The sequence below is a fragment of the Scatophagus argus genome, unplaced genomic scaffold, assembly GCF_020382885.2.
Source record: "Scatophagus argus isolate fScaArg1 unplaced genomic scaffold, fScaArg1.pri scaffold_29_ctg1, whole genome shotgun sequence".
NCBI lineage: Eukaryota > Metazoa > Chordata > Actinopteri > Scatophagidae > Scatophagus > Scatophagus argus.
The window spans coordinates 1,338-26,910 of NW_025421231.1; the positions used below are offsets into that span (position 1 = coordinate 1,338).

At 43.0% G+C, this 25,573-nt stretch overlaps 5 protein-coding genes across 6 annotated transcripts; 3 read left to right on the plus strand and 2 right to left on the minus strand.

Moving 5' to 3' along the window:
• Window positions 1-1,817: 1,817 nt before the first annotated feature.
• Window positions 1,818-3,313, minus strand: LOC124055940. Its single transcript, XM_046382964.1, has 5 exons — window positions 2,981-3,313; window positions 2,629-2,883; window positions 2,441-2,528; window positions 2,153-2,358; window positions 1,818-2,015 (listed from the first exon to the last, which is right to left on the minus strand). Exons 1-5 carry the CDS (start codon window positions 3,311-3,313, stop codon window positions 1,818-1,820), a joined length of 1,080 nt encoding a protein of 359 aa, XP_046238920.1.
• Window positions 3,314-3,663: 350 nt separating this feature from the next.
• LOC124055941 lies at window positions 3,664-5,159 on the plus strand. Its single transcript, XM_046382966.1, has 5 exons — window positions 3,664-3,996; window positions 4,094-4,348; window positions 4,449-4,536; window positions 4,619-4,824; window positions 4,962-5,159. The coding sequence occupies exons 1-5, from the start codon at window positions 3,664-3,666 to the stop codon at window positions 5,157-5,159; spliced, it is 1,080 nt and encodes a 359-aa protein (XP_046238922.1).
• A 7,292-nt stretch (window positions 5,160-12,451) lies between these two features.
• On the plus strand, window positions 12,452-15,268 carry LOC124055943 (collagen alpha-2(VI) chain-like). The gene is made up of 3 exons (XM_046382969.1): window positions 12,452-12,638; window positions 12,848-12,898; window positions 13,984-15,268. The coding sequence occupies exons 2-3, from the start codon at window positions 12,869-12,871 to the stop codon at window positions 15,121-15,123; spliced, it is 1,170 nt and encodes a 389-aa protein (XP_046238925.1). The 5' UTR covers window positions 12,452-12,638; window positions 12,848-12,868; the 3' UTR covers window positions 15,124-15,268.
• Window positions 15,269-17,923: 2,655 nt separating this feature from the next.
• LOC124055942 (RNA-binding protein 44-like) lies at window positions 17,924-21,520 on the minus strand. Of its 2 annotated transcripts, none has more exons than XM_046382968.1 (9): window positions 21,190-21,520; window positions 21,061-21,110; window positions 20,822-20,977; window positions 20,280-20,442; window positions 20,043-20,198; window positions 19,897-19,957; window positions 19,617-19,828; window positions 19,259-19,391; window positions 17,924-18,260 (listed from the first exon to the last, which is right to left on the minus strand). In XM_046382968.1, exons 1-9 carry the CDS (start codon window positions 21,382-21,384, stop codon window positions 18,220-18,222), a joined length of 1,167 nt encoding a protein of 388 aa, XP_046238924.1. In that variant the 5' UTR covers window positions 21,385-21,520; the 3' UTR covers window positions 17,924-18,219. The 2 variants fall into 2 exon arrangements, with proteins under 2 accessions (XP_046238924.1, XP_046238923.1); XM_046382967.1 differs by having other exon boundaries at window positions 19,897-19,966.
• On the plus strand, window positions 21,388-23,385 carry LOC124055944. Its single transcript, XM_046382970.1, has 3 exons — window positions 21,388-22,081; window positions 23,030-23,061; window positions 23,117-23,385. Exons 1-3 carry the CDS (start codon window positions 21,408-21,410, stop codon window positions 23,383-23,385), a joined length of 975 nt encoding a protein of 324 aa, XP_046238926.1. The 5' UTR covers window positions 21,388-21,407.
• Window positions 23,386-25,573: the final 2,188 nt, after the last annotated feature.

Consider the following 25,573-nt stretch of genomic DNA (forward strand, 5'->3'; position numbering starts at 1 on the left):
ATCTCCTGGACCTGAAGTGGACCTCCCACATAGACACTGTCCGGAAAAAGGCCCAGCAGAGGTTGTATTTCCTGAGACAGCTCAGGAAGTTCAACTTGCCACAGGAACTGCTGATCATCTTCTACACTGCCATCATCCAGTCTGTCCTGTGCACAGCCATCACTGTGTGGTTTGGATCAGCCACCAAACAGGACAGGATCAGACTGCAACAGAGAATCAGGTCAGCAGAGAGGATCATCGGGGCCAACCTGCCTTCCATCCAGGACCTTTATCGGTCCAGGGTCAGGAAATGGGCAGGCCACAAACTTTTTGAACCCCTCCCCTCTGGAAGGCGCTACAGAGCACTGTACGCCAAGACCACCAGACACAAAGACAGTTTCTACCCCCAGGCTGTCACTCTGGTCAACTGCAATAGTCAGAGTGTCAGGAAATGAACACAAACAGTAAAAAAAACCCACTGCACTAAACTGTCCTCACTGTACAGTTGTAATATTTCTAATATTTTGTGTCTTTTCACACAGTATTTTTGTATTCATACCGTACAATTGTAAATAGTCTGTCTATCCATGTAAATACTACACGTCTATTTTTTGTTCCTCTTACCCCTCTAACTTATTCCCCCCCCCCCCGTACATTGAGCAATGGCAACCCGAAAACACATTCCCTGTTTTTCCTTGTAAAAACCTGGCCAATAAACCTGATTCTGATTCTGAAATGTGTTCAACGAAATTTGGTTGAGCTCCAGTGTGACTCTTATCATACTTAATGCCAGTGTCTTTAAAGTGGGACAATTCAATTTGACAGATAAAGTCTGCAATTTTGCATTCTGTGAATGCAAAAGGAAAAATGATGACATAAATAAGAGCAAAGGAGAAATACTACTAGAATTTAGAATTGCAACAACCTTCAAACAGAAAAATTTGGCGGATATTACAGATTAGGGAAATTATGGCTAGTTTGATTTCACTTCCTCTCCTTACCTCCACTGTTGTCACTTATATCATCATCATGAAATGTTATTGTCATGGTTATGACTGGGTGGGACTGGTTTACTAAACTGGAGCTCTCACCAGTCTGTTCCTGGGTGTGGGTGCAGGCCATTTCTTTCGCAGCTGGGGAACCCTTCGCTTCACACTTGTCTCTTCTTCCTCCTCCTCCTCTTCCTCCTCTTCTTCTTCTGTTCCATTCTTTGGGGGCTGCCAATCAACTGACCCCTCATCTTCAGAGGAGCTCAGCTCAGAGCTCTGATTTAATGAGACAAAGAGTTATTTTTCTCACTTAGGACACAAACATTATTCTAAGCACAGAAACTACTAAAGACAACTCTTGCCAGTCTGTTCCTGGGTGTAGGTGCAGGCCATTTCTTTCGCAGCTGGGGAACCCTTCGCTTCACACTGGTCTCTTCTTCCTCCTCCTCCTCTTCCTCCTCTTCTTCTTCTGTTCCATTCTTTGGGGGCTGCCAATCAACTGACCCCTCATCTTCAGAGGAGCTCAGCTCAGAGCTCTGATTTAATGAGACAAAGAGTTATTTTTCTCACTTAGGACACAAACATTATTCTAAGCACAGAAACTACTAAAGACAACTCTTGCCAATCTGTTCCTGGGTGTAGGTGCAGGCCATTTCTTTCGCAGCTGGGGAACCCTTCGCTTCACACTGGTCTCTTCTTCCTCCTCCTCCTCTTCCTCCTCTTCTTCTTCTGTTCCATTCTTTGGGGGCTGCCAATCAACTGACCCCTCATCTTCAGAGGAGCTCAGCTCAGAGCCCTGATTTAATGAGACAAAGAGTTATTTTTCTTACTTAGGACACAAACATTATTCTAAGCACAGAAACTACTAAAGACAACTCTTGCCAGTCTGTTCCTGGGTGTAGGTGCAGGCCATTTCTTTCGCAGCTGGGGAACCCTTCGCTTCACACTGGTCTCTTCTTCCTCCTCCTCCTCTTCCTCCTCTTCTTCTTCTGTTCCATTCTTTGGGGGCCAATCATCTGACCCCTCATCATCAGACGAGCTCACCATCTGTTTTAGATAAGATGAAATGATCTTTTTCTCACTCACTTACCCTATACACTGAAACTGATGAAGACGACTCGTACTGATCTTTGACTGGCTGAGGATAGCTCTTTCTTGTGTAAGTTTAGAACCCTTCCAGTCACCTGCTGCTTGTTTCCATGGTTCTTCTTTTCAGGTTCTTGCATGCCCTTCCTTGTGTCCTCCTGAGGTGATTCTGTCACCACCTCGTCATAGTCTGCACCTGCCCTCTTGCTCCTCTCTTTCTTCTTCTTTTCCTTATCTGCATAGCTTGACACTGCCATCATCGTCAATGCTCTGCTCTGAACTGTGTACGCTGTCGGGTCATCCGCTGTAAAATGAAAGGTTAAAATCATAAACTGATACTATTCAAGCCAACAGAATTGTTTTTCAATTTTTTATGCTGATGTAACCTTGGTAAAATCTTTTGGCTGTTTGGGGATCATGGCACATGAATGATGCTACCCTCTCATATTTTTCAAGTCCCAGCTGCCGCTTGGCCTGATGGGAGAAATCATGCACAAAGTACATAAGATAAAAATGTTGCACCTTGTAATAATAATAATAATAAAGACTTTAAAGGAACAAAAATGTGTCTTACAAAAGTGGCAACAGAAGAACGTAACATATTGAATGTGGGGCCAGGACCCAGATTCAGTCCTTCCCAGGCACCCTTAAAATACTCTGGGAGTTTCAACAAGGGCCCTCCAACAGTGGTATGAAAAAACGTGGATGCCTCTGAGCCTCCCTCAATTTGACCACGAAGTCTGTTGTAACGCCTGAACCAGGCATACTCCTCTGGTTTCAGTGGTATGGCTGCTTGCCCAAAGTATCTCTGGGTTTTGTGCTCCTGAATCTATTTTTAAAAGACATTTGATTAGTGTTTCTAGCTAAGGTGTTAAACAATAGATGCATGTTGTGTTCACTTGTTTCATTTTAATATTTGTACTTACACGAATGACACGACAACCTCTTGTAGTCTTTTCAGCAGTCTTGACCTCTTTCACGGTCATGTTGGTGATTACTCCCTTCCGATGTCCAGTTGTTGCAATGAGAAACCCACCAAGTAGTCCAAAAAACAGTCTGAGTTTCCTTATGTTATGTGGTTCCTTCGCAAGATCATCTTTTAAAGAAGAGGAACAACATTTTATGCATGAGCGTTCAAAGACAGTCACTTTTAGGTCTGGAGCTGATTTAGCAACTCTATTTTCCACTACCATAACCCACCAAACAATAATTCTGTACAAATTGGAAGACACCCTAGTTAGCAGACAGCACATAGGCATGGACCCAGTTTCTAAATAGTCAATCTAAAATCTTGAAGGGCTCCTCAACACAATTTGATTGAATATACATAGTACCAATTTATCTCAAGGAAATTCAATCGAATGCAACTGGACTTGGTTATTTGTCTTCGAAGAACCTTGACTAGGCTAGGACTAGTCCCAGGCTAGTCAAGCGAGCATGAACTGATGAAGCCTCTTGGATGAGAGGTGAAACGTCTTCAAAGACAAATAACTAAGTCCAGTTGCATTCGATTGAATTTCCTTGAGATAAATTGGTACTATGTATATTCAATCAAATTGTGTTGAGGAGCCCTTCAAGATTTTAGATTGACTATTTAGAAACTGGGTCCATGCCTATGTGCTGTCTGCTAACTAGGGTGTCTTCCAATTTGTACAGAATTATTGTTTGGTGGGTTATGGTAGTGGAAAATAGAGTTGCTAAATCAGCTCCAGACCTAAAAGTGACTGTCTTTGAACGCTCATGCATAAAATGTTGTTCCTCTTCTTTAAAAGATGATCTTGCGAAGGAACCACATAACATAAGGAAACTCAGACTGTTTTTTGGACTACTTGGTGGGTTTCTCATTGCAACAACTGGACATCGGAAGGGAGTAATCACCAACATGACCGTGAAAGAGGTCAAGACTGCTGAAAAGACTACAAGAGGTTGTCGTGTCATTCGTGTAAGTACAAATATTAAAATGAAACAAGTGAACACAACATGCATCTATTGTTTAACACCTTAGCTAGAAACACTAATCAAATGTCTTTTAAAAATAGATTCAGGAGCACAAAACCCAGAGATACTTTGGGCAAGCAGCCATACCACTGAAACCAGAGGAGTATGCCTGGTTCAGGCGTTACAACAGACTTCGTGGTCAAATTGAGGGAGGCTCAGAGGCATCCACGTTTTTTCATACCACTGTTGGAGGGCCCTTGTTGAAACTCCCAGAGTATTTTAAGGGTGCCTGGGAAGGACTGAATCTGGGTCCTGGCCCCACATTCAATATGTTACGTTCTTCTGTTGCCACTTTTGTAAGACACATTTTTGTTCCTTTAAAGTCTTTATTATTATTATTATTACAAGGTGCAACATTTTTATCTTATGTACTTTGTGCATGATTTCTCCCATCAGGCCAAGCGGCAGCTGGGACTTGAAAAATATGAGAGGGTAGCATCATTCATGTGCCATGATCCCCAAACAGCCAAAAGATTTTACCAAGGTTACATCAGCATAAAAAATTGAAAAACAATTCTGTTGGCTTGAATAGTATCAGTTTATGATTTTAACCTTTCATTTTACAGCGGATGACCCGACAGCGTACACAGTTCAGAGCAGAGCATTGACGATGATGGCAGTGTCAAGCTATGCAGATAAGGAAAAGAAGAAGAAAGAGAGGAGCAAGAGGGCAGGTGCAGACTATGACGAGGTGGTGACAGAATCACCTCAGGAGGACACAAGGAAGGGCATGCAAGAACCTGAAAAGAAGAACCATGGAAACAAGCAGCAGGTGACTGGAAGGGTTCTAAACTTACACAAGAAAGAGCTATCCTCAGCCAGTCAAAGATCAGTACGAGTCGTCTTCATCAGTTTCAGTGTATAGGGTAAGTGAGTGAGAAAAAGATCATTTCATCTTATCTAAAACAGATGGTGAGCTCGTCTGATGATGAGGGGTCAGATGATTGGCCCCCAAAGAATGGAACAGAAGAAGAAGAGGAGGAAGAGGAGGAGGAGGAAGAAGAGACCAGTGTGAAGCGAAGGGTTCCCCAGCTGCGAAAGAAATGGCCTGCACCTACACCCAGGAACAGACTGGCAAGAGTTGTCTTTAGTAGTTTCTGTGCTTAGAATAATGTTTGTGTCCTAAGTAAGAAAAATAACTCTTTGTCTCATTAAATCAGGGCTCTGAGCTGAGCTCCTCTGAAGATGAGGGGTCAGTTGATTGGCAGCCCCCAAAGAATGGAACAGAAGAAGAAGAGGAGGAAGAGGAGGAGGAGGAAGAAGAGACCAGTGTGAAGCGAAGGGTTCCCCAGCTGCGAAAGAAATGGCCTGCACCTACACCCAGGAACAGATTGGCAAGAGTTGTCTTTAGTAGTTTCTGTGCTTAGAATAATGTTTGTGTCCTAAGTGAGAAAAATAACTCTTTGTCTCATTAAATCAGAGCTCTGAGCTGAGCTCCTCTGAAGATGAGGGGTCAGTTGATTGGCAGCCCCCAAAGAATGGAACAGAAGAAGAAGAGGAGGAAGAGGAGGAGGAGGAAGAAGAGACCAGTGTGAAGCGAAGGGTTCCCCAGCTGCGAAAGAAATGGCCTGCACCCACACCCAGGAACAGACTGGCAAGAGTTGTCTTTAGTAGTTTCTGTGCTTAGAATAATGTTTGTGTCCTAAGTGAGAAAAATAACTCTTTGTCTCATTAAATCAGAGCTCTGAGCTGAGCTCCTCTGAAGATGAGGGGTCAGTTGATTGGCAGCCCCCAAAGAATGGAACAGAAGAAGAAGAGGAGGAAGAGGAGGAGGAGGAAGAAGAGACAAGTGTGAAGCGAAGGGTTCCCCAGCTGCGAAAGAAATGGCCTGCACCCACACCCAGGAACAGTCAGGTGAGAGCTCCAGTTTAGTAAACCAGTCCCACCCAGTCATAACCATGACAATAACATTTCATGATGATGATATAAGTGACAACAGTGGAGGTAAGGAGAGGAAGTGAAATCAAACTAGCCATAATTTCCCTAATCTGTAATATCCGCCAAATTTTTCTGTTTGAAGGTTGTTGCAATTCTAAATTCTAGTAGTATTTCTCCTTTGCTCTTATTTATGTCATCATTTTTCCTTTTGCATTCACAGAATGCAAAATTGCAGACTTTATCTGTCAAATTGAATTGTCCCACTTTAAAGACACTGGCATTAAGTATGATAAGAGTCACACTGGAGCTCAACCAAATTTCGTTGAACACATTTCAGAATCAGAATCAGGTTTATTGGCCAGGTTTTTACAAGGAAAAACAGGGAATGTGTTTTCGGGTTGCCATTGCTCAATGTACGGGGGGGGGGGGAATAAGTTAGAGGGGTAAGAGGAACAAAAAATAGACGTGTAGTATTTACATGGATAGACAGACTATTTACAATTGTACGGTATGAATACAAAAATACTGTGTGAAAAGACACAAAATATTAGAAATATTACAACTGTACAGTGAGGACAGTTTAGTGCAGTGGGTTTTTTTTACTGTTTGTGTTCATTTCCTGACACTCTGACTATTGCAGTTGACCAGAGTGACAGCCTGGGGGTAGAAACTGTCTTTGTGTCTGGTGGTCTTGGCGTACAGTGCTCTGTAGCGCCTTCCAGAGGGGAGGGGTTCAAAAAGTTTGTGGCCTGCCCATTTCCTGACCCTGGACCGATAAAGGTCCTGGATGGAAGGCAGGTTGGCCCCGATGATCCTCTCTGCTGACCTGATTCTCTGTTGCAGTCTGATCCTGTCCTGTTTGGTGGCTGATCCAAACCACACAGTGATGGCTGTGCACAGGACAGACTGGATGATGGCAGTGTAGAAGATGATCAGCAGTTCCTGTGGCAAGTTGAACTTCCTGAGCTGTCTCAGGAAATACAACCTCTGCTGGGCCTTTTTCCGGACAGTGTCTATGTGGGAGGTCCACTTCAGGTCCAGGAGATTGTGGTTCCCAGAAACTTGAAGGTGTCCACGGTCTACACTGTGTTGTTGAGGATGGTGAGGGGGGGGGGCTTCTCCTGAAGTCCACTGTCATCTTCACAGTCTTGAGCGTGTTCAGCTCCAGGTGGTTCCGACTTCACCAGTGGACCAGCTCCAGCTCCACCTCCTGTCTGTAAGCAGACTCATCACCGTCCCGGGTTAGACCAATGGTGGTGGTATCATCTGTAAACTCAGGAGTTTCACAGACGGGGGCCCTGAGGTGCAGTCGGGGAGGGAGAAGAGCATCGGGGACAGACACACCCCTGGGGGGCGCTGGTGCTGATAGTCCAGGTGCTTGATGTGATGCTCCCCAGCCTCACCTGCTGCCTCCTGTCAGTCAGGAAGCTGGTGATCCACTGACAGGTGGGGGCAGGCACCGTGAACTGGGTGAGCTTGTATTGGAGGATTTCGGGGGCGATGGTGTTGAACAGGATCCTTGCATATGATCCGGGGGAGTCGAGGTGCTGCAGGATGTAGTGCAGTCCCATGTTGACAGCATCATCTGCCGACCTATTTGCCCTGTAGGCAAACTGCAGGGGATCCAGCAAGGGGCCTGTGACGCCCTTCAGGTGGTTCAACACCAGTCTCTCAAAGGATTTCATGACTACAGACGTCAGGGCGATGGGCCTGTAGGCATTTATTCCAGTGATGGAGGGCTTCTTGGGAACTGGGGTGATGATGGAGTGTTTGAAGCAGGGGGATACTTCGTACAGCCTGTTGGGGTTTTCTGCAGGATGGGGGGATGGACTCCTGTAGTTGGTCAGTTGCTGCTCTCACTATAGCTCCTCTTGGCCACTTTGAACTCCTTGGTCAGCTGGTTCCTGGCTTGCTTGGCCGTCACTATTTTGTCGATCTGATAATATGAGTTTTTCTGTCTGTAGGAAATGACAAAAAAGGCAAAGATGACTGCACAAATCCCTCCCCGGGTAGGTGTACACCACAATAAACAAAACCAAAGATCTGGAATTGGTAGATTTTCATTGAGAAATTTTTGTAAGATGAAGCAGGCTTATGTAAGGTCAGTCCCAGCTAAAACCTTGGTACAACCTTCACAGAATGTTCATCGAAAGACAAAGCTGTGTGACACCACGGAGGAGAGAAAGACCTGTGAGGAGGAAAGAGAGAGACAGCAGGAGGAGTCATCAGTGGAGGAGCGAAAGGAGGCCAGTGTGAAGCCAAGGTTTATCCAGCTGCGAAAGAAAAGGCCTGCACACACACCCAGTAACAGTCTGGTGAGAGCTCCAATTCAGTAATAGTCACGGTAGTGTTTCATTTTTAGTTATGATTAGTGATTACAATGGAGTTAAGAAGAGAAATTGTTGGTAAATCTAAATTTGGTTGAACAAATTTCCACATTTAAGCCACTGATATGGCTGACACCTTATCTGTGGCATGTGCACTTGTGGGGTCTGTTCCAACACCAGCCATAATTTACCTAATCTCTGTTATCTTCCTCATTATTCTGTTTGAAGGTTGCTGCAATTCTAAATGACAATAACATTTAATTTTTAAGTATGATAACTAACAACAGCAGAGCTGGGGAGAAAAACAATCCACATTGAAGCCACTGATATATAGAAACTTGTCCGTCACTATTTTGTCGATCTGATAATATGAGTTTTTCTGTCTGTAGGAAATGACAAAAAAGGCAAAGATGACTGCACAAATCCCTCCCCGGGTAGGTGTACACCACAATAAACAAAACCAAAGATCTGGAATTGGTAGATTTTCATTGAGAAATTTTTGTAAGATGAAGCAGGCTTATGTAAGGTCAGTCCCAGCTAAAACCTTGGTACAACCTTCACAGAATGTTCATCGAAAGACAAAGCTGTGTGACACCACGGAGGAGAGAAAGACCTGTGAGGAGGAAAGAGAGAGACAGCAGGAGGAGTCATCAGTGGAGGAGCGAAAGGAGGCCAGTGTGAAGCCAAGGTTTATCCAGCTGCGAAAGAAAAGGCCTGCACACACACCCAGTAACAGTCTGGTGAGAGCTCCAATTCAGTAATAGTCACGGTAGTGTTTCATTTTTAGTTATGATTAGTGATTACAATGGAGTTAAGAAGAGAAATTGTTGGTAAATCTAAATTTGGTTGAACAAATTTCCACATTTAAGCCACTGATATGTATAAACTTCACTATTCACTATCTTCACTATTTTGTGTATCTGATAACATGGGTTTTTTCTGTCTGTAGGAAATCTCAAAAAAGGCAAAGATGGCTGTGGCCGTACAAGTCCTTTCACAGGTGGGTGTACGTTTTCAAGTCAGTTTTATTAACATAATGCCAAATCATAACACAGGTTATCTCAAGGCACTTTACATGTAGAGCAGGTCTAAACAGTACTCTGTGTGAAAATGATATACAAAGAAAGACCCAACAGTTTCCACCATGAACAGCACTTGGCGACAGTGACAAGAAGAAAAACTTCCTTTAAGAGACAAAAACCTCGAGCAGAACCAGACTCAGGTTGGGGGGGGGGGGGGTCATCTGCCTCGACCGAGTGGGTTTATAGAGGCACTATAAGTCAAAGTGAACTTTATTGTCAATCACACTATGTAAATCATTACACACGGGATCAAAATTGCATTTCCTCAAAACTCCAAAAGTGCAATCTAACATTTAGCATTTAACATTTGACACATATTTACAACACACACATATAGCATAAAGTGTATGCGGTATCAACACTATATCCATAAACACAAGATACACAGAGAGACAAGACAGTGGACACACACATACCTACATACATTACCTGTCAAAAGGAAGTCTGAGGTAGCCTATGATAATATGTAGTGATAATAAAGTGCAATATGAAAGTGCAAAGTGCAGAAGCAGCATAGACAAAAAAGTGTTAGTAATTCAATGTCCTCATAACAGTAACTTGTGACAACTACAACCTTTGCACACCAGTTGTTATTGATGAAAATACACACTCCACCTCCCCGAGATTTACCACTGAGAGCATGACTCCTACCCGCCTGGAATGTTGTTAGTCCGTCCACCTGAATGGCGCTGTCCGGAACGATGTGGTTAAGCCACGTCTCAGTGAGGATGATGGCGTTGCAGTCTCTCACCTTTCTTTGTGTGGTTAAATTCAGTCTGAGGCAGTCCATTTTGTTTTCCAGGATGGAAGGAAGTGCAGGTCTGTATGGGTTTGCTTTTAGCCTGGCGCTGATACCCGCTTGTTTGCCCCACTTGCTGGGTCTAGCACACCTCTTGCGGCACGTGCTGGGTCTCTCATACCGCTTTCGCCACCTCCAATGTCGGCTGGTGGTGGGAGGAGAGTCCACTGCCTTGCAGGCTCCTTGGTCTTCCCGATGTAGGATGCCTGTTGGGGTTTTCTGCAGGGTGGGGGGATGGACTCCTGTAGTTGGTCAGTTGCTGCTCTCACTATAGCTCTTCTTGGCCACTTTGAACTCCTTGGTCAGCTGGTTCCTGGCTTGCCTGTACAGGGCCCGATCCCCACTTCTGTAGGCTTCCTCCTTGGCCCAGTAGTTTAATACAAAGATAAGAAAGACGTTGCTTCTTTGGATTGGTCGCAGGTGATCCGTGATGATTGGTCCTCCCTGGAATCTGCTGTCGTGTTTTGGGCGGATCTTGCCTATTCGGGTGTGTAGGCTCCTAATCAATGATGTCAACACTTGCGTACACAGCATCACATACGTGGACGCAATGAGCCATTATCTCCTGAGATGATGAACATGCTGGATGTTCAGCGCTACTATCAGTGTTTTCTGTTCCATGTTAGTGTCATGTCACCCATCATTATGCTGACATATAGATTATTTGGCTGACACCTTATCTGTGGCATGTGCACTTGTGGGGTCTGTTCCAACACCAGCCATAATTTACCTAATCTCTGTTATCTTCCTCATTATTCTGTTTGAAGGTTGCTGCAATTCTAAATGACAATAACATTTAATTTTCAAGTATGATAACTAACAACAGCAGAGCTGGGGAGAAAAACAATCCACATTGAAGCCACTGATATATAGAAACTTGTCCGTCACTATTTTGTCGATCTGATAATATGAGTTTTTCTGTCTGTAGGAAATGACAAAAAAGGCAAAGATGACTGCACAAATCCCTCCCCGGGTAGGTGTACACCACAATAAACAAAACCGAAGATCTGGAATTGGTAGATTTTCATTGAGAAATTTTTGTAAGATGAAGCAGGCTTATGTAAGGTCAGTCACAGCTAAAACCTTGGCACAACCTTCACAGAATGTTCATCGAAAGACAAAGCTGTGTGACACCACGGAGGAGAGAAAGACCTGTGAGGAGGAAAGAGAGAGACAGCAGGAGGAGTCATCAGAGGAGGAGAGAAAGACCTGTGAGGAGGAAAGAGAGAGACAGCAGGAGGAGTCATCAGAGGAGGAGAGAAAGACCTGTGAGGAGGAAAGAGAGAGACAGCAGGAGGAGTCATCAGTGGAGAGAAAGACCTGTGAGGAGGAAAGAGAGAGACAGCAGGAGGAGTCATCAGAGGAGGAGAGAAAGACCTGTGAGGAGGAAAGAGAGAGACAGCAGGAGGAGTCATCAGTGGAGAGAAAGACCTGTGAGGAGGAAAGAGAGAGACAGCAGGAGGAGTCATCAGAGGAGGAGAGAAAGACCTGTGAGGAGGAAAGAGAGAGACAGCAGGAGGAGTCATCAGAGGAGGAGAGAAAGACCTGTGAGGAGGAAAGAGAGAGACAGCAGGAGGAGTCATCAGAGGAGGAGAGAAAGACCTGTGAGGAGGAAAGAGAGAGACAGCAAGAGGAGTCATCAGTGGAGAGAAAGACCTGTGAGGAGGAAAGAGAGAGACAGCAGGAGGAGTCATCAGAGGAGGAGAGAAAGACCTGTGAGGAGGAAAGAGAGAGACAGCAAGAGGAGTCATCAGTGGAGAGAAAGACCTGTGAGGAGGAAAGAGAGAGACAGCAGGAGGAGTCATCAGTGGAGAGAAAGACCTGTGAGGAGGAAAGAGAGAGACAGCAGGAGGAGTCATCAGAGGAGGAGAGAAAGACCTGTGAGGAGGAAAGAGAGAGACAGCAGGAGGAGTCATCAGTGGAGAGAAAGACCTGTGAGGAGGAAAGAGAGAGACAGCAGGAGGAGTCATCAGAGGAGGAGAGAAAGACCTGTGAGGAGGAAAGAGAGAGACAGCAGGAGGAGTCATCAGTGGAGAGAAAGACCTGTGAGGAGGAAAGAGAGAGACAGCAGGAGGAGTCATCAGTGGAGGAGAGAAAGACCTGTGAGGAGGAAAGAGAGAGACAGCAGGAGGAGTCATCAGTGGAGAGAAAGACCTGTGAGGAGGAAAGAGAGAGACAGCAAGAGGAGTCATCAGTGGAGAGAAAGACCTGTGAGGAGGAAAGAGAGAGACAGCAGGAGGAGTCATCAGAGGAGGAGAGAAAGACCTGTGAGGAGGAAAGAGAGAGACAGCAGGAGGAGTCATCAGTGGAGAGAAAGACCTGTGAGGAGGAAAGAGAGAGACAGCAGGAGGAGTCATCAGTGGAGAGAAAGACCTGTGAGGAGGAAAGAGAGAGACAGCAGGAGGAGTCATCAGTGGAGGAGCGAAAGGAGGCCAGTGTGAAGCCAAGGTTTATCCAGCTGCGAAAGAAAAGGCCTGCACACACACCCAGTAACAGTCTGGTGAGAGCTCCAATTCAGTAATAGTCACAGTAGTGTTTCATTTTTAGTTATGATTAGTGATTACAATGGAGTTAAGAAGAGAAATTGTTGGTAAATCTACATTTGGTTGAACAAATTTCCACATTTAAGCCACTGATATGTATAAACTTCACTATTCACTATCTTCACTATTTTGTGTATCTGATAACATGGGTTTTTTCTGTCTGTAGGAAATCTCAAAAAAGGCAAAGATGGCTGTGGCCGTACAAGTCCCTTCACAGGTGGGTGTACGTCTTCAAGTCAGTTTTATTAACATAATGCCAAATCATAACACAGGTTATCTCAAGGCACTTTACATGTAGAGCAGGTCTAAACAGTACTCTGTGTGAAAATGATATACAAAGAAAGACCCAACAGTTTCCACCATGAACAGCACTTGGCGACAGTGACAAGAAGAAAAACTTCCTTTAAGAGACAAAAACCTCGAGCAGAACCAGACTCAGGTTGGGGGGGGGAGGTGATCTGCCTCGACCGAGTGGGTTTATAGAGGCACTATAAGTCAAAGTGAACTTTATTGTCAATCACACTATGTAAATCATTACACACGGGATCAAAATTGCATTTCCTCACCTTTCTTTGTGTGGTTAAATTCAGTCTGAGGCAGTCCATTTTGTTTTCCAGGATGGAAGGAAGTGCAGGTCTGTATGGGTTTGCTTTTAGCCTGGCGCTGATACCCGCTTGTTTGCCCCACTTGCTGGGTCTAGCACACCTCTTGCGGCACGTGCTGGGTCTCTCATACCGCTTTCGCCACCTCCAATGTCGGCTGGTGGTGGGAGGAGAGTCCACTGCCTTGCAGGCTCCTTGGTCTTCCCGATGTAGGATGCCTAGCTCGCTGAGTGTTTCGAGTTCCACAACCAGATTAACTCCAGAAAGATTTTTTTCATAGTCCGAGTAATGAGCTTCTGTTATAGGCTATTCTTGTGCAAGGTTAGAAATGGGTCTACAGTTTGCCAATATGCCTGGATCTAGAGTAGGCTTTTTCAGAAGAGGTTTAACTACAGCTAATTTAAATGACTGAGGTACATAACCTGTAACTAGAGACAGGTTTATCATGTCTAAAAAAGAATCAGAATCAGAATCCTTTATTAATCTCTTGAGGAAAATTCTTGGATTGCAGTGCTCCATTTCACAGTACAGATAAATTATAAATAAAGTAACATAACGAAGATACAAATAAAATACGAAGATGCAAATAAAATATTATATAAAGCTAAAATTCTTGTGCACTTGACACATATCTGAAGATCAGTATTGGTGTATTTTACTTGAGAACCTGTTAGTGTTTATTTTTTATTTTTTTCCTCAGATGAATCAGGCTTATGTAAGCCCAGCCACAGCTGAAGTCCTGGCAAAATATTCTCAGAACATTTGTCCAAAGCCATCATCAGGGTTGGAAATAATTTTTCATCAAAGTGAGCTGTTCAAGAGAAAGAGAAAGACCTGCAACAAAAAACATATTGACCAACAGGTGGCAGCATGTGAGGAGGAGGAAAGAAATATCTGCGAGGAAAAAAGAGAGAAACAGCAGGAGGAACATCAGAGGCAAGAAGAACGACATGGAGAAGAAGTGACAAAGGAGAGGGGGTGTCCAAAGAGAAAAGGACCAGGTGGAGAAGAGGCAGTGAAAGAGGAGGGGAGGTGTCTGAGGAGAAGAGGACAACATGGAGACAAAGAGGTCAAAGCAGGGAGAGGGTGTCCAAGGAGAAAAGGACCAGGTGAAGAAGAGGCAGTGAAAGAGGAGGGGAGGTGTCTGAGGAGAAGAGGACAACATGGAGACAAAGAGGTCAAAGCAGGGAGAGGGTGTCCAAAGAGAAAAGGACCAGGTGAAGAAGAGGCAGTGAAAGAGGAGGGGAGGTGTCTGAGGAGAAGAGGACAACATGGAGACAAAGAGGTCAAAGCAGGGAGAGGGTGTCCAAAGAGAAAAGGACCAGGTGAAGAAGAGGCAGTGAAAGAGGAGGGGAGGTGTCTGAGGAGAAGAGGACAACATGGAGACAAAGAGGTCAAAGCAGGGAGAGGGTGTCCAAGGAGAAAAGGACCAGGTGAAGAAGAGGCAGTGAAAGAGGAGGGGAGGTGTCTGAGGAGAAGAGGACAACATGGAGACAAAGAGGTCAAAGCAGGGAGAGGGTGTCCAAGGAGAAAAGGACCAGGTGAAGAAGAGGCAGTGAAAGAGGAGGGGAGGTGTCTGAGGAGAAGAGGACAACATGGAGACAAAGAGGTCAAAGCAGGGAGAGGGTGTCCAAGGAGAAAAGGACCAGGTGAAGAAGAGGCAGTGAAAGAGGAGGGGAGGTGTCTGAGGAGAAGAGGACAACATGGAGACAAAGAGGTCAAAGCAGGGAGAGGGTGTCCAAGGAGAAAAGGACCAGGTGAAGAAGAGGCAGTGAAAGAGGAGGGGGGGTGTCTGAGGAGAAGAGGACAACATGGAGCAGGAGAGAGGAAAAAAAGATGATGTAAAGAAAAAGTGAAAAGCAAGAGGGAAAACGTTTTCACATAAAAGAACAAAATAATGACTCACAGCAGGATTTTTTTTTTGTAAAATGTTGATTCTGTTCTTAAATATTTCAAATTAAACATTGTTTTGAAATAAAAAGTCAGCAAGAGTGTATCATGTTACATTTTATTTCCTGTTTTACACAATGACAATATTCTGACAATACATTTACACTGCAGCCAGTTTCATAAACTACAAATTAGTTTAGAGTTGTAATATAAACAATAATGTACATTTCCAAGATCAGTTGGTCTCACTAACATCAAAACATATCTAGTGTACAAGTTGACAGACAGTCAGTGGTCCTCTGATCTCCAAGTTCAACAGATCAACAATTAGACTATTTAATTTCTACAACAATGAACAAGTGAACAAGAATGAACAAGAACTTCCCTCCAGGGATAAATAAAGGAATTCTGAAGTGAAGCTACAAAAGGTAGCATGTAAATAGTGTTTAGTTCTGAAAAACCTTCCTGTATCAAACTAAAAATCATGGTATCTTTAGATTGGATCAAGTTAATAGACAATGTAGAAAAAACCCTGAATATAACTGAGCTTTGGCTTTGCTGCCAGATAATGAGTAGTTAGCTACAGAAAACAAACATAAATCATATCTTTTGTCAGTTGGCAGTGTCAATCAATTTGATTTTCATTTGCATTGTTTGAGAGTCATAACTACACCTTGACTGAGTCACCACATTATCGTTGTTATTGTAAAATTATGTGCGACATCACACCAATATAGTGTTTGGACTGACTGGTCTCCACAAAGGCTATGCATTTCATCTGAATGAGATCTTGCTGAAGCAATGGTCCACAATACTTCATCGGGCCGTCCGGCGACTGGTTGGCAGGATGCTCAGGAGGGAAACTCTGACCACAAGTGCTCCATGGTTTGTGATCATTCCAGCGGTTTCCTTGGAAAGATCAGGTGGGAGGTGTTGAGCTGGACTGTGGGCCACACCCCTCCAGCCTTGATACACCATGCTGAGTGCCTCTCTCAGCCTGAATGCACCAGGATGAGTGCACCAGGAGAGGGTGGTTTGTTAATCAACTGAGTTTGAAGTCACACTCAAATCACCCCAGAGCAGCAGTGGGAGCATGCAACATGAGAAGTGACTGAGATTTGGACTAGAACACCGAAACTGTTTTGTGCAGAGCTGGGCTTTCGGGGGAGACGCAGCCGGTGAGCTCTTTGCATTTTCTTGGCCTTGTTTGTTGCACTGCTGGGATCCATTGGTGAGCAAGCCACTTGGATGATTTAACTGGGAGCTATAGAATATTGATGGTTGGGATCATGTTGAATTAATGTAATAAAAAACTTATTGCATGGTTGAATGCAGTAAAAGTGTCATGTATTTGGATTTATCCTGGAGAGCTGATGATTTATTGCATAGCTAAAATCTTACAATCATATGGTTAAATCAAGTCCACAATGAATATTGAAGATGTTTACTGGGTACTGTGTTAAATTTATTTACTTGGGATATTTATTACTTGCTACTTGTTTACAGGGTTTATTTTTTGGTTATTTAAAGATTAAGTATTTAACTCTTGTATGTGTTTCACTGATTGTGTTTGTCTTGTTTCATCTTCTTTTGTTTGTGTTTAAAGGTTTTTCACCTGACTATCCACAATTGCATCTGACTTTCAAAATAAAAAGAAAGAAGTAAAAAGTGACACACAAGTGAGATGAGTGGAATCCTTTAAAGTCCTCCCGAAATTAGCTGCCTTTCAAGTGGGGAGTTTCGCACTGATACTATGTATCACATATACACACTCAAATATACACAATGCTGACTAATGCTGGAATATGATAAATACATTGTGTGTTAGATTGTCAGTAAAGACGCATATGGTCTACATATATTTACCAATATATAAGGTCTACAAATATTTACAGGTTATATTGTGAGATTATAACTCTTTGAGTTATGTAACTGCTGTGTGATGATGTGACAACAGGAGAATACCGAGACAGCATCTGGACAGTTTGGCTCAGTTTCAATCTTCCCCAACCAAAACCATCACACTCTCTGTTATATAAGTGCACCTGTGGGTAATGATGAGTGCCAGCTAAAAGTCTAGCGTGCCTGTTGTATTTTTTAGATGCAGACCCTTTCCCATGATTGTTTGTGTAGGAGAAATTCATATGTATTTAAAAAAAAAACCAATACAGGTGAGTCCAAATAAAGTAACAACTCATTAAAACATTAGGGACAGAACAAGTGCAAAGAACTACTGGTGAAAGACAAAAATAAGGACAGTGGGAATAGAAACGCTCCCACGCTAAAGGAGTATAAAGGTAGGGTCTCTCACCATCAGAGTTCAGAGCTCTTCAGGTGTATCTTGTGCATATTTTGAACGTCTCTCCTTTTTTGCTGGCATTAAAGTCTTCTTGCTGCCCAGAACTCTGACTCCTGTTGATGATTTTTTGGACACCAATAAGAAGTTTTTGAACAACTGAACACAGCTAATAACTTTGATTTTTAGTCTAAGTGGCCTGAAACTTCGGTTTTAAGACACAATAATACTCCACCTACAGGATGGTGAAACTACACGAGGACCTGAAGTTTATCAACAGTTGAAGGAGCCTGATGAACCTCAATTGATCACATTACAACTGATCACATGTTGACTGTAAAGTTACAGCTGCTCAGTGTAACTCTCATCACGTCACCCTCAGGTTTCAGAGTTTGTTGTGTCCACAGACTCTGTTCTCCAGTTCAACCTGTTCACACAGAGAACAACAGTTGACTCAGCATTACATCATCAGTCTTTTATTATTATTTTAGACTGGACACGACCCGACACCAACAGCTGATCAACCTGTTTCATTTAAACAAGAATCAAACCAAACTGCAAAACTTTGTATTAAAGTGAAACTTTCTGATGTTTCTAACATAAACTTGACTAAATAACTGTGACATCACGTCTCCCTGTGACATCACGGCAGCGTGGCGTCCTCTGCCCTCAGCAGCTGTGATGTCATGTCTGTGACAGTTGTAATAGGAAGTCGTGTCAGGGCGGCGCCGTACTGAACCTTCAGCTCCATCATGGCGTCGATGATTGCATGTCTGTCGTGTGGGTGGAGCCTTTGATAACAATGGTAGTGACAATAATGGTAGTAGCTGTACTGAGTCTTAACAGATTTAAATCAGATTATGACTAAACAGTAGTAATTGCAGTAGGTTTTGAGCAGGACGACAGCAGGACCGCAGCAGGAGGTCCAGTCATGATCGCTAGGAATCTGCGGGACAAGAAAGCACAGGGACTCCAGGGAAGAAGTTGAGTTAGTAATATGCATTAATGGGACATGAATGTGTGCAGAAGGAGAGGGAGAGGAAGAAAGAGCTCAGTGCGTCATGGGAGGGCCCCCGGCAGTCTAAGCCTATAGCAGCATAACTAGGGGCCGGCCTAGGCCAGCCCTAACTATAAGCTTTATCAAAGAGGAAAGTTTTTAGTCTACTCTTAAATATAGAGAGGGTGTCCGCCTCCCGGACCGAAACCGGAAGATGGTTCCATAGCAGAGGAGCTTGATAACTAAAGGCTCTGGTTCCCAGTCTACTTTTGAGGACTCTAGGAACCACAAGTAGCCCTGCATTTTGGGAACGCAAAGTTCTGGTGGGATAATAGGGTACTATTAACTCTTTAAGATAGGATGGTGCCTGACCGTTCAGGGCTTTATAAGTGAGGAGGAGAATTTTAAAATCTATCCTGAATTTTACAGGTAGCCAATGTAGAGAAGCCAGAACAGGAGAAATATGGTCTCTCATGCTGGTTCTTGTCAGTAGTCGTGCTGCAGCGTTCTGGATTAGCTGGAGAGTTTTTATGGATTTACTGGGGCAGCCTGATAGAAGGGAGTTACAGTAATCCAGTCTAGATGTAATGAATGCATGGACTAATTTTTCTGCATCTTTCTGACTCAGGATGTGCCTAATCTTTGCGATATTTCGGAGGTGAAAGAATGCAGTCTTTGAAATATTTGCAATGTGCGAGTTAAAGGACATGTCCTGGTCAAAGATAACTCCTAGATTTCTTACAGTGGAGCTTGAGGCCACGGCTAAGCCATCTATCAATGCATTATCACTGCATGTCAGCTGTGACATCAGCGCGTCGAAGCTTCCCATGGTGCCGTAGTGACAGGCGACGCAGGTTCCCATCGCCGTGGGTGCCATGCTGACCTCTGTCCTTCTGGTGGCGCTGCTCACACGCTCTGATGACAACTAGAGACAGGAAGTGACGCATCAGCTTGTTAAAGACAAACTAATGATTAGTTTTATTATTAATATGTATATTTATTATATTTATCAGCTCATTGTTTTATCTGTAACATCAATAATCAACAGACCAATTCAGTTTCAATGTTTATAAACGAACCTTGTTCAGTGAACAAATCAATGATATTAAAACTTTTACCGATCAACAGTCACATGATCTGATCCTCTCACCTCGTCTGAGCTGCAGCTTTTAGACCTCGACGGTTTTAGTTTAGTGACCGAGGCTGAGGCCTGGTCCTGGATCTGACCCAGGTCTTCCTGAGGATCCATGTCTTCATGTGGACCCAGGTCTTCACTGGGACCCTGGTCTTCATCAGGACCCAGGTCTTCCTCAGCGTCGAACCAGGCCTCGTTCAGGTTCAGGTCTCTTGCTGCAGCAGCTCCTGTGGTTTAATTGTCTGTTTAATAAAAATCATTTAAATCTTCAGAATGTTTCAGTTCATGTCGTTACCTTTGTCCTGAGGAACAAGACACACTGATATCTTCACCGGGACTTTATCTATCTTCACTTTCTTTGTTTCCTGAGGAACAAATGAAGATGGTTTATATCTGGATGAAATGGTTCAAGGCTACCGTTAGCATCAGTTAGCATCCTACCCGCCCACTGGCTCCTCCTCTAGATGTTTGACTCTGAGCTTGTGTGAAGCTGTTAAGGATCAAACCAGACGACGTTAAAGTTTCTACAACATCATCTTGATGTGATGAAGTGCTGAAGTGTTTCCTGTGGTGGCATGTCATCAGGTCAGACAGGATCTGAATAGGAAACAGCAGGTCACAGCTGGAACATCTGAGCTTCAAACATGTGAAGACGAAGAAAGTTTGAGTGAGTCTGACCTGAGCAGGAACGTATCCACCTCCTGTTATTATCGAATCAGAAATGACGGTCAGAGGACTGAGCTGCTCCAGAGGAACTCCCTCCAGGATCTGATCCTTCATCTCAGCAAAGTCCGAGTCCAGTTTCTGGAGGACGATGGAGACGTTTGGAGGAAGTTCAGACCTGAACACATACAGACGACACGCTGTTGATTAGAAACTACAAACTCTTACAATAAGTTATGAGCCTGTTATTGTATGAATTAGAAGGTTTCAAGACATTTATACATTTATTCATTTGTTTTAAATAATTAAAGCTGATAATTAAGTTGTTTAACTGAAGAAAAAATTGAAACAGTAAAGTAAAATATAAAACTAAGGGACATTTATAATGTTTAAAGTTGCAACAATATAATTAAATTTCTCTGAATGTCACTGATCTCAGACCATCTGTTACATCTGTTAACATCAGTACTGTAGCACCAGTGCCTCCTGCTGGTTCCTTCATGTAACAGAAGTCAAACTGACGTCAGATCAGTTTGACTCTGGATGCAGAAACCGACCGGCACTGAGCCGCAGCTCGTTCTCCTTCAGCTGAGTCGTAGAAACGTCTCCAGCAGTAAACCCGACACATGTTCAGCTGGAAACTGAGGAGGTTCAGTTCAGCTCGTTGAGCTCGCTGTTGGTGTTCACACACGTCCTTCGCTCTGCATGCACGCCTGGAAACAAACATGTCAGAGGTTTATGAGGGTTTATGATTCCGGCATCTGATCCATCCTTGTAAACCGTTCTGATCCATCACCGTTTCCTTTTCTTCTTCCGTCTTCGAGTCGACTTCATCTTCATAAACTCCTGAGACATGAAAACGTTCTTAACGTTTTAATGTCATTTTTTTCTGCAGAAACTGTGACATTGTGTGTTTAATCGTCACCTCAGCCAGATCGTCCAGATCATTCGTGTTGACGCCTCGGTCACATGTTGGTGGATCATCACACTGAGTCCAGACCGACACTAGTGGTGCCGGAGGGTCGGTGGAGAAAATGACATCACAGGTGGAGGAGGCCATCATCTCGGTGATGCCAAAGGTGTCTGTTGCCATGGCGGCAACGTTCCAGTCGTCCTCCATGTAGCTGAAGTCTAGCTAGCTAGATGCATACTGTATATAAAGATGGACGGAGCCTCCGTGACGTCACCCATTGGTTTGCCATAGGCCAAAATGAAGCCATGTGGTATATTATTCCAAATCTGATTTGTAAAAATGTTGGAAGTATTGAATTTTTGCTGAAGTGTGACTTCGATCTAAACAGAATTCCTGTTCAGTTATGTAATTTCCATAGGCAAGTATTTTTAGCATGGATGTTGACGTATAAACATCATTTTTCTCCTCATAAATATTTAATTTGGAATAATAGATATATCAAAAATAAGAATAAATCTATTTATTATGATGGTTGGCTGAGACACGGTATCCTAACGGTGAGACAATTATTAGATAAAGATGGAAACTTAATGACATACACAGAATTTTTAAGAAAATATGGACTTCCAGTTACGCCCAAGGAAGTTGTTTTTGATGCAATTCCAGCGGGTATTCTGAGACTGGGCCAAGGATGTGACTCAGATCGAGGTATTAAGATATCAGCACCCATGCTGGGACATTTAACCTTGACTGATAAGAAATGTAACAACTTCTACATTAGGAATCATTGTCAGGAAACCTCAATTCCCTCTATTAAATCTTTCAGGGAGGAAAAAATTCAAATTCAAATATCAAATGGAAGGTTGCGTGGACTATCAATAAAAAATATTGTGTCACCAATAAGGTAAGAGAAGTTTCATTTAAAATTATCCATATGATTTATCCAGTAAAAAAAGATACTTGCCAGATTTCGAGATATAGATGAAACATGCGAATTCTGTAGTACTGAGCAAGAAACTGTGTTCCATTTATTCTATAAATGTCCATATGTTAAAATGTTCTGGACAGACATGGAAACTTTTGTTAAAGATCAAATGAGAATCAGTATATGCCTAAATATTAAAGACATCATGCTTCATGTTGAAAAAAAATTGGAAAGTCAAGAAATTTTTGTATTGAATCTATTACTATTATTTGGAAAATATTAAAGCAAAATGGGATGGAAGAGTACCACGAATTCAACAATTTAGAATGGAAATTGGCCATTATTTTGATACATTAAAAGGACTTCAAAACAAAAAGGCAATCAATACTCTGCAGATAAGCGAATCCTTTGGACTCATATAATGCGATGATTTGAATTACATAAGTTACCCCTGCACATTTTTTTCTTTTGTACATACACTACCGTTCAAAAGTTTGGGGTCACTTAGAAATTTCCTTATTTTTTAAAGAAAATCACAGTTTTTTTCAGTGAAGATAACTTTAAACTAATCACAAATACACTCTATACATTGCTAATGTGGTAAATGACTATTCTACCAGGAAATATATGGTTTTTGGTGCAATATCTACATAAGTGTATAGGGGCCCATTTTCAGCAACTATTACTCCAGTGTTCTAAAGGTACAGTGTGTTTGCTCATTGCATCAGAAGGCTAATGGATTATTAGAAAACCCTTGTGCAATCCCTTGTGAAAACAGTTTAGCTAATTAGATAAGCTATAAAACTGATCCTCCTTTGAGCAGGTTGAGTATCTGGAGCATCACATTTGTGGGGTCGATTAAATGCTCAAAATGGCCAGAAAAAGAGAACTTTCATGTGAAACTTGACAGTCTATTCTTGTTCTTAGAAATGAAGGCTATTCCATGCGAGAAATTGCCAAGAAACAACGGTGAAACAACGGTGAAACAGCGGTGAAACAGCGGTGAAACAACGGTTTCTTACAACGGTGTGTACTACTCTCTTCAGAGGAGAGCACAAACAGGCTCTAACCAGAGTAGAAAGAGAAGTGGGAGGCCCTGCTGCACAACTGAGCAAGAAGATAAGTACATTAGAGTCTCTAGTTTGAGAAATAGACGCCTCACAGGTCCTCAACTGGCAGCTTCATTAAACGCCAGTGTCTACATCTACATTGAAGAGGCGACTCCGGGATGCTGGTCTTCAGGGCAGAGTGGCAAAGAAAAAGCCATATCTGAAACTGGCTAATAAAAGAAAAAGATTAATATGGGCAAAAAGATTGGAAAAAGTGTTATGGACGGATGAATCGAAGTTTGAGGTGTTTGGATCACACAGAAGAACATTTGTGAGATGCAGAAAAACTGAAAGGATGCTGGAAGAGTGCCTGACGCCATCTATCAAGAATGGTGGGGGTAACGTCATGGTCTGGGGTTGCTTTGGTGCTGGTAAGGTGGGAGATTTGTTCAGGGTAAAAGGGATTTTGAATAAGGAAAGCTATCACCAACACCATGCCATACCCTGTGGACAGCGCTTGATTGGAGACAATTTTATCCTACAGCAGGACAATGACCCAAAGCACACTTCAACATTGTGCAAGAACTATTTAGAGAAGAAGCAAGCAGCTGGTATTCTATCTGTAATGGAGGGGCCAGCGCAGTCACCTGATCTAAACCCCATTGAGGTATTGTGGGAGCAGCTTGACCGTATGGTACGCAAGAAGTGCCCATCCAGCCAATCCAACTTGTGGGAGGGGCTTCTAGAAGCGTGGGGTGAAATTTCTCCAGATTACCTCAACAAATTAACTAGAATGCCAAAGGTCTGCAATGCTGTAATTGCTGCAAATGGAGGATTCTTTGACGAAAGAAAAGTTTGAAGGGACAAATTATTATTTCAAATACAAATCATTATTTCTGACCTTGTCAATGTCTTGACTATATTTTCTGTTCATTTTACAGCACATGGTGGTAAATAAATGTGAGTTTTTATGGAAAACACAAAATTGTCTGGGTGACCCCAAACTTTTGAACGGTAGTGTATGTATATACTGTAATTATGTAAGTATGCTTTTTGTATATTTGTTTTTCGTTTTTTTTTGTGTGTGTCTCCCTTATAGGGTGTTGTTTTCTGTTATTAAAAAAGTTAAAAAACTAAAATAAAAAAAGACGCCAGTTCATGGCCGCAGCCATCTTGGATATTTTCCTTTTTTCTAAACGGACTGGAATGATTGACAGATGTGTCCGTCGCACCGTGGGCTCCAATTGGCTCCTAGCCATGGAGCACCAGCGGCAGCAGCAGCAGCCAATCAGCTACGGATTCAGCTCTCCGGAAGTCCCGGCCCGCTGATTTCTAAAATGCTTATATTTTACAATCTAGAGCCCTAGAATTTTTTTCACCCCCCTCACAGTGTGAGCGTGAGCCATATCTGACACATGAGACCATAAAAAATGTGTATCCTCGGGAAGACTTTCGAGATATAAGGCTCCAAAGTCGGGATTTTTCTCCATTCACTTGCATTAGGGCTGATTGAAGTTTGCCGACTTCCGTCACCACATCCTGGCGGCTACTGGTGGTACTGCAACGTTTTGCACTTCCGCATTGGCTTCACCCCGAGAGCTGGGGAGGTTGCCGCTTGGCTAGAAGTCGCGACAGTCAGTGACGTCACATCCGTTCTCTTCTCGACCTGGAGAACGACGCTGCAGCTCTCAGACCGCCTGTCTCTGGTGGACCTGTAACATGAGGTTTTTATAGAAAGTTGTTATTTTTATTATTAATAATAATAATAATAATAATAATAATAACCCTTATTTGATATAGAAGGACAATGAACATTAATTGTTTAGGAGCTCATCTTACTCATCTCTTATTTCCTCCCACCTTAGTCCCACCATATCCAAGTGTTGCACTGCTGCCTTAGTAATGATTTGAATTCATTCTGTTTTCGATTTAACCACTGCTGTTTGCATTTATTGAACCTGCAATAAAAACAATAAAATCTCTCTTCTCCTCCCATGTCTTTTTCTCTTTTTCTTTAAGCATTTCTTGTTTTTGTTGTGGGTTTTCATATTATCTACTCTTTTCAGTGCCTCTGCATAAGACATCCTCTAATTCATCTTAACATTGTAGATTTCCTCCTTCCCTTTTCATGACCTCACATCCCCAGTATGCAGCGCTATGCCCCCCACCACAATTACAGCATTTTGGATGTACTCTCTCTCCACATTCACCATATTCCACCATATTCATTTCAACAATTTCCCGCAAGGGATTAATAAAGGATTTCTGATTCTGATTCATGGTCTCCTCCACATCTTCTTTCTTCTCTGCATACTTTTGCCACATGACCAAACTTCTGGCACTTGAAACATCATATTGGCTTTTAAATAATATTCCCTTACTTTGTACCTCATAAATCCAAAATACACTTCAGAGGGTAAAT

Excerpts from the sequence above, each read along its gene's own strand:
- LOC124055943 (XM_046382969.1), top strand. The coding sequence starts at position 12,869 with ATGGCTGTGGCCGTACAAGTCCCTTCACAG. Across the intron at positions 12,899-13,983 it reads CCGTACAAGTCCCTTCACAG|ATGAATCAGGCTTATGTAAG; the intron begins GTGGGTGTACGT and ends TTTTTTCCTCAG.
- LOC124055942 (XM_046382967.1), bottom strand. The coding sequence starts at position 21,384 with ATGGAGGACGACTGGAACGTTGCCGCCATGGCAACAGACACCTTTGGC. Across the intron at positions 19,829-19,896 it reads TCTTGTTCCTCAGGACAAAG|GAGCTGCTGCAGCAAGAGAC; the intron begins GTAACGACATGA and ends ATTAAACCACAG. Across the intron at positions 19,392-19,616 it reads AAAGCTGCAGCTCAGACGAG|TTGTCATCAGAGCGTGTGAG; the intron begins GTGAGAGGATCA and ends TCCTGTCTCTAG.
- LOC124055940 (XM_046382964.1), bottom strand. The coding sequence starts at position 3,313 with ATGCCTATGTGCTGTCTGCTAACTAGGGTGTCTTCCAATTTGTACAGA. Across the intron at positions 2,884-2,980 it reads GAGGTTGTCGTGTCATTCGT|ATTCAGGAGCACAAAACCCA; the intron begins GTAAGTACAAAT and ends TTTTAAAAATAG. Across the intron at positions 2,529-2,628 it reads GTTCTTCTGTTGCCACTTTT|GCCAAGCGGCAGCTGGGACT; the intron begins GTAAGACACATT and ends TTCTCCCATCAG.
- LOC124055944 (XM_046382970.1), top strand. The coding sequence starts at position 21,408 with ATGCATACTGTATATAAAGATGGACGGAGCCTCCGTGACGTCACCCAT. Across the intron at positions 22,082-23,029 it reads AATATTGTGTCACCAATAAG|AAATGAAGGCTATTCCATGC; the intron begins GTAAGAGAAGTT and ends TCTTGTTCTTAG. Across the intron at positions 23,062-23,116 it reads TTCCATGCGAGAAATTGCCA|TTTCTTACAACGGTGTGTAC; the intron begins AGAAACAACGGT and ends GTGAAACAACGG.
- LOC124055941 (XM_046382966.1), top strand. The coding sequence starts at position 3,664 with ATGCCTATGTGCTGTCTGCTAACTAGGGTGTCTTCCAATTTGTACAGA. Across the intron at positions 3,997-4,093 it reads GAGGTTGTCGTGTCATTCGT|ATTCAGGAGCACAAAACCCA; the intron begins GTAAGTACAAAT and ends TTTTAAAAATAG. Across the intron at positions 4,537-4,618 it reads AGCCAAAAGATTTTACCAAG|CGGATGACCCGACAGCGTAC; the intron begins GTTACATCAGCA and ends TTCATTTTACAG.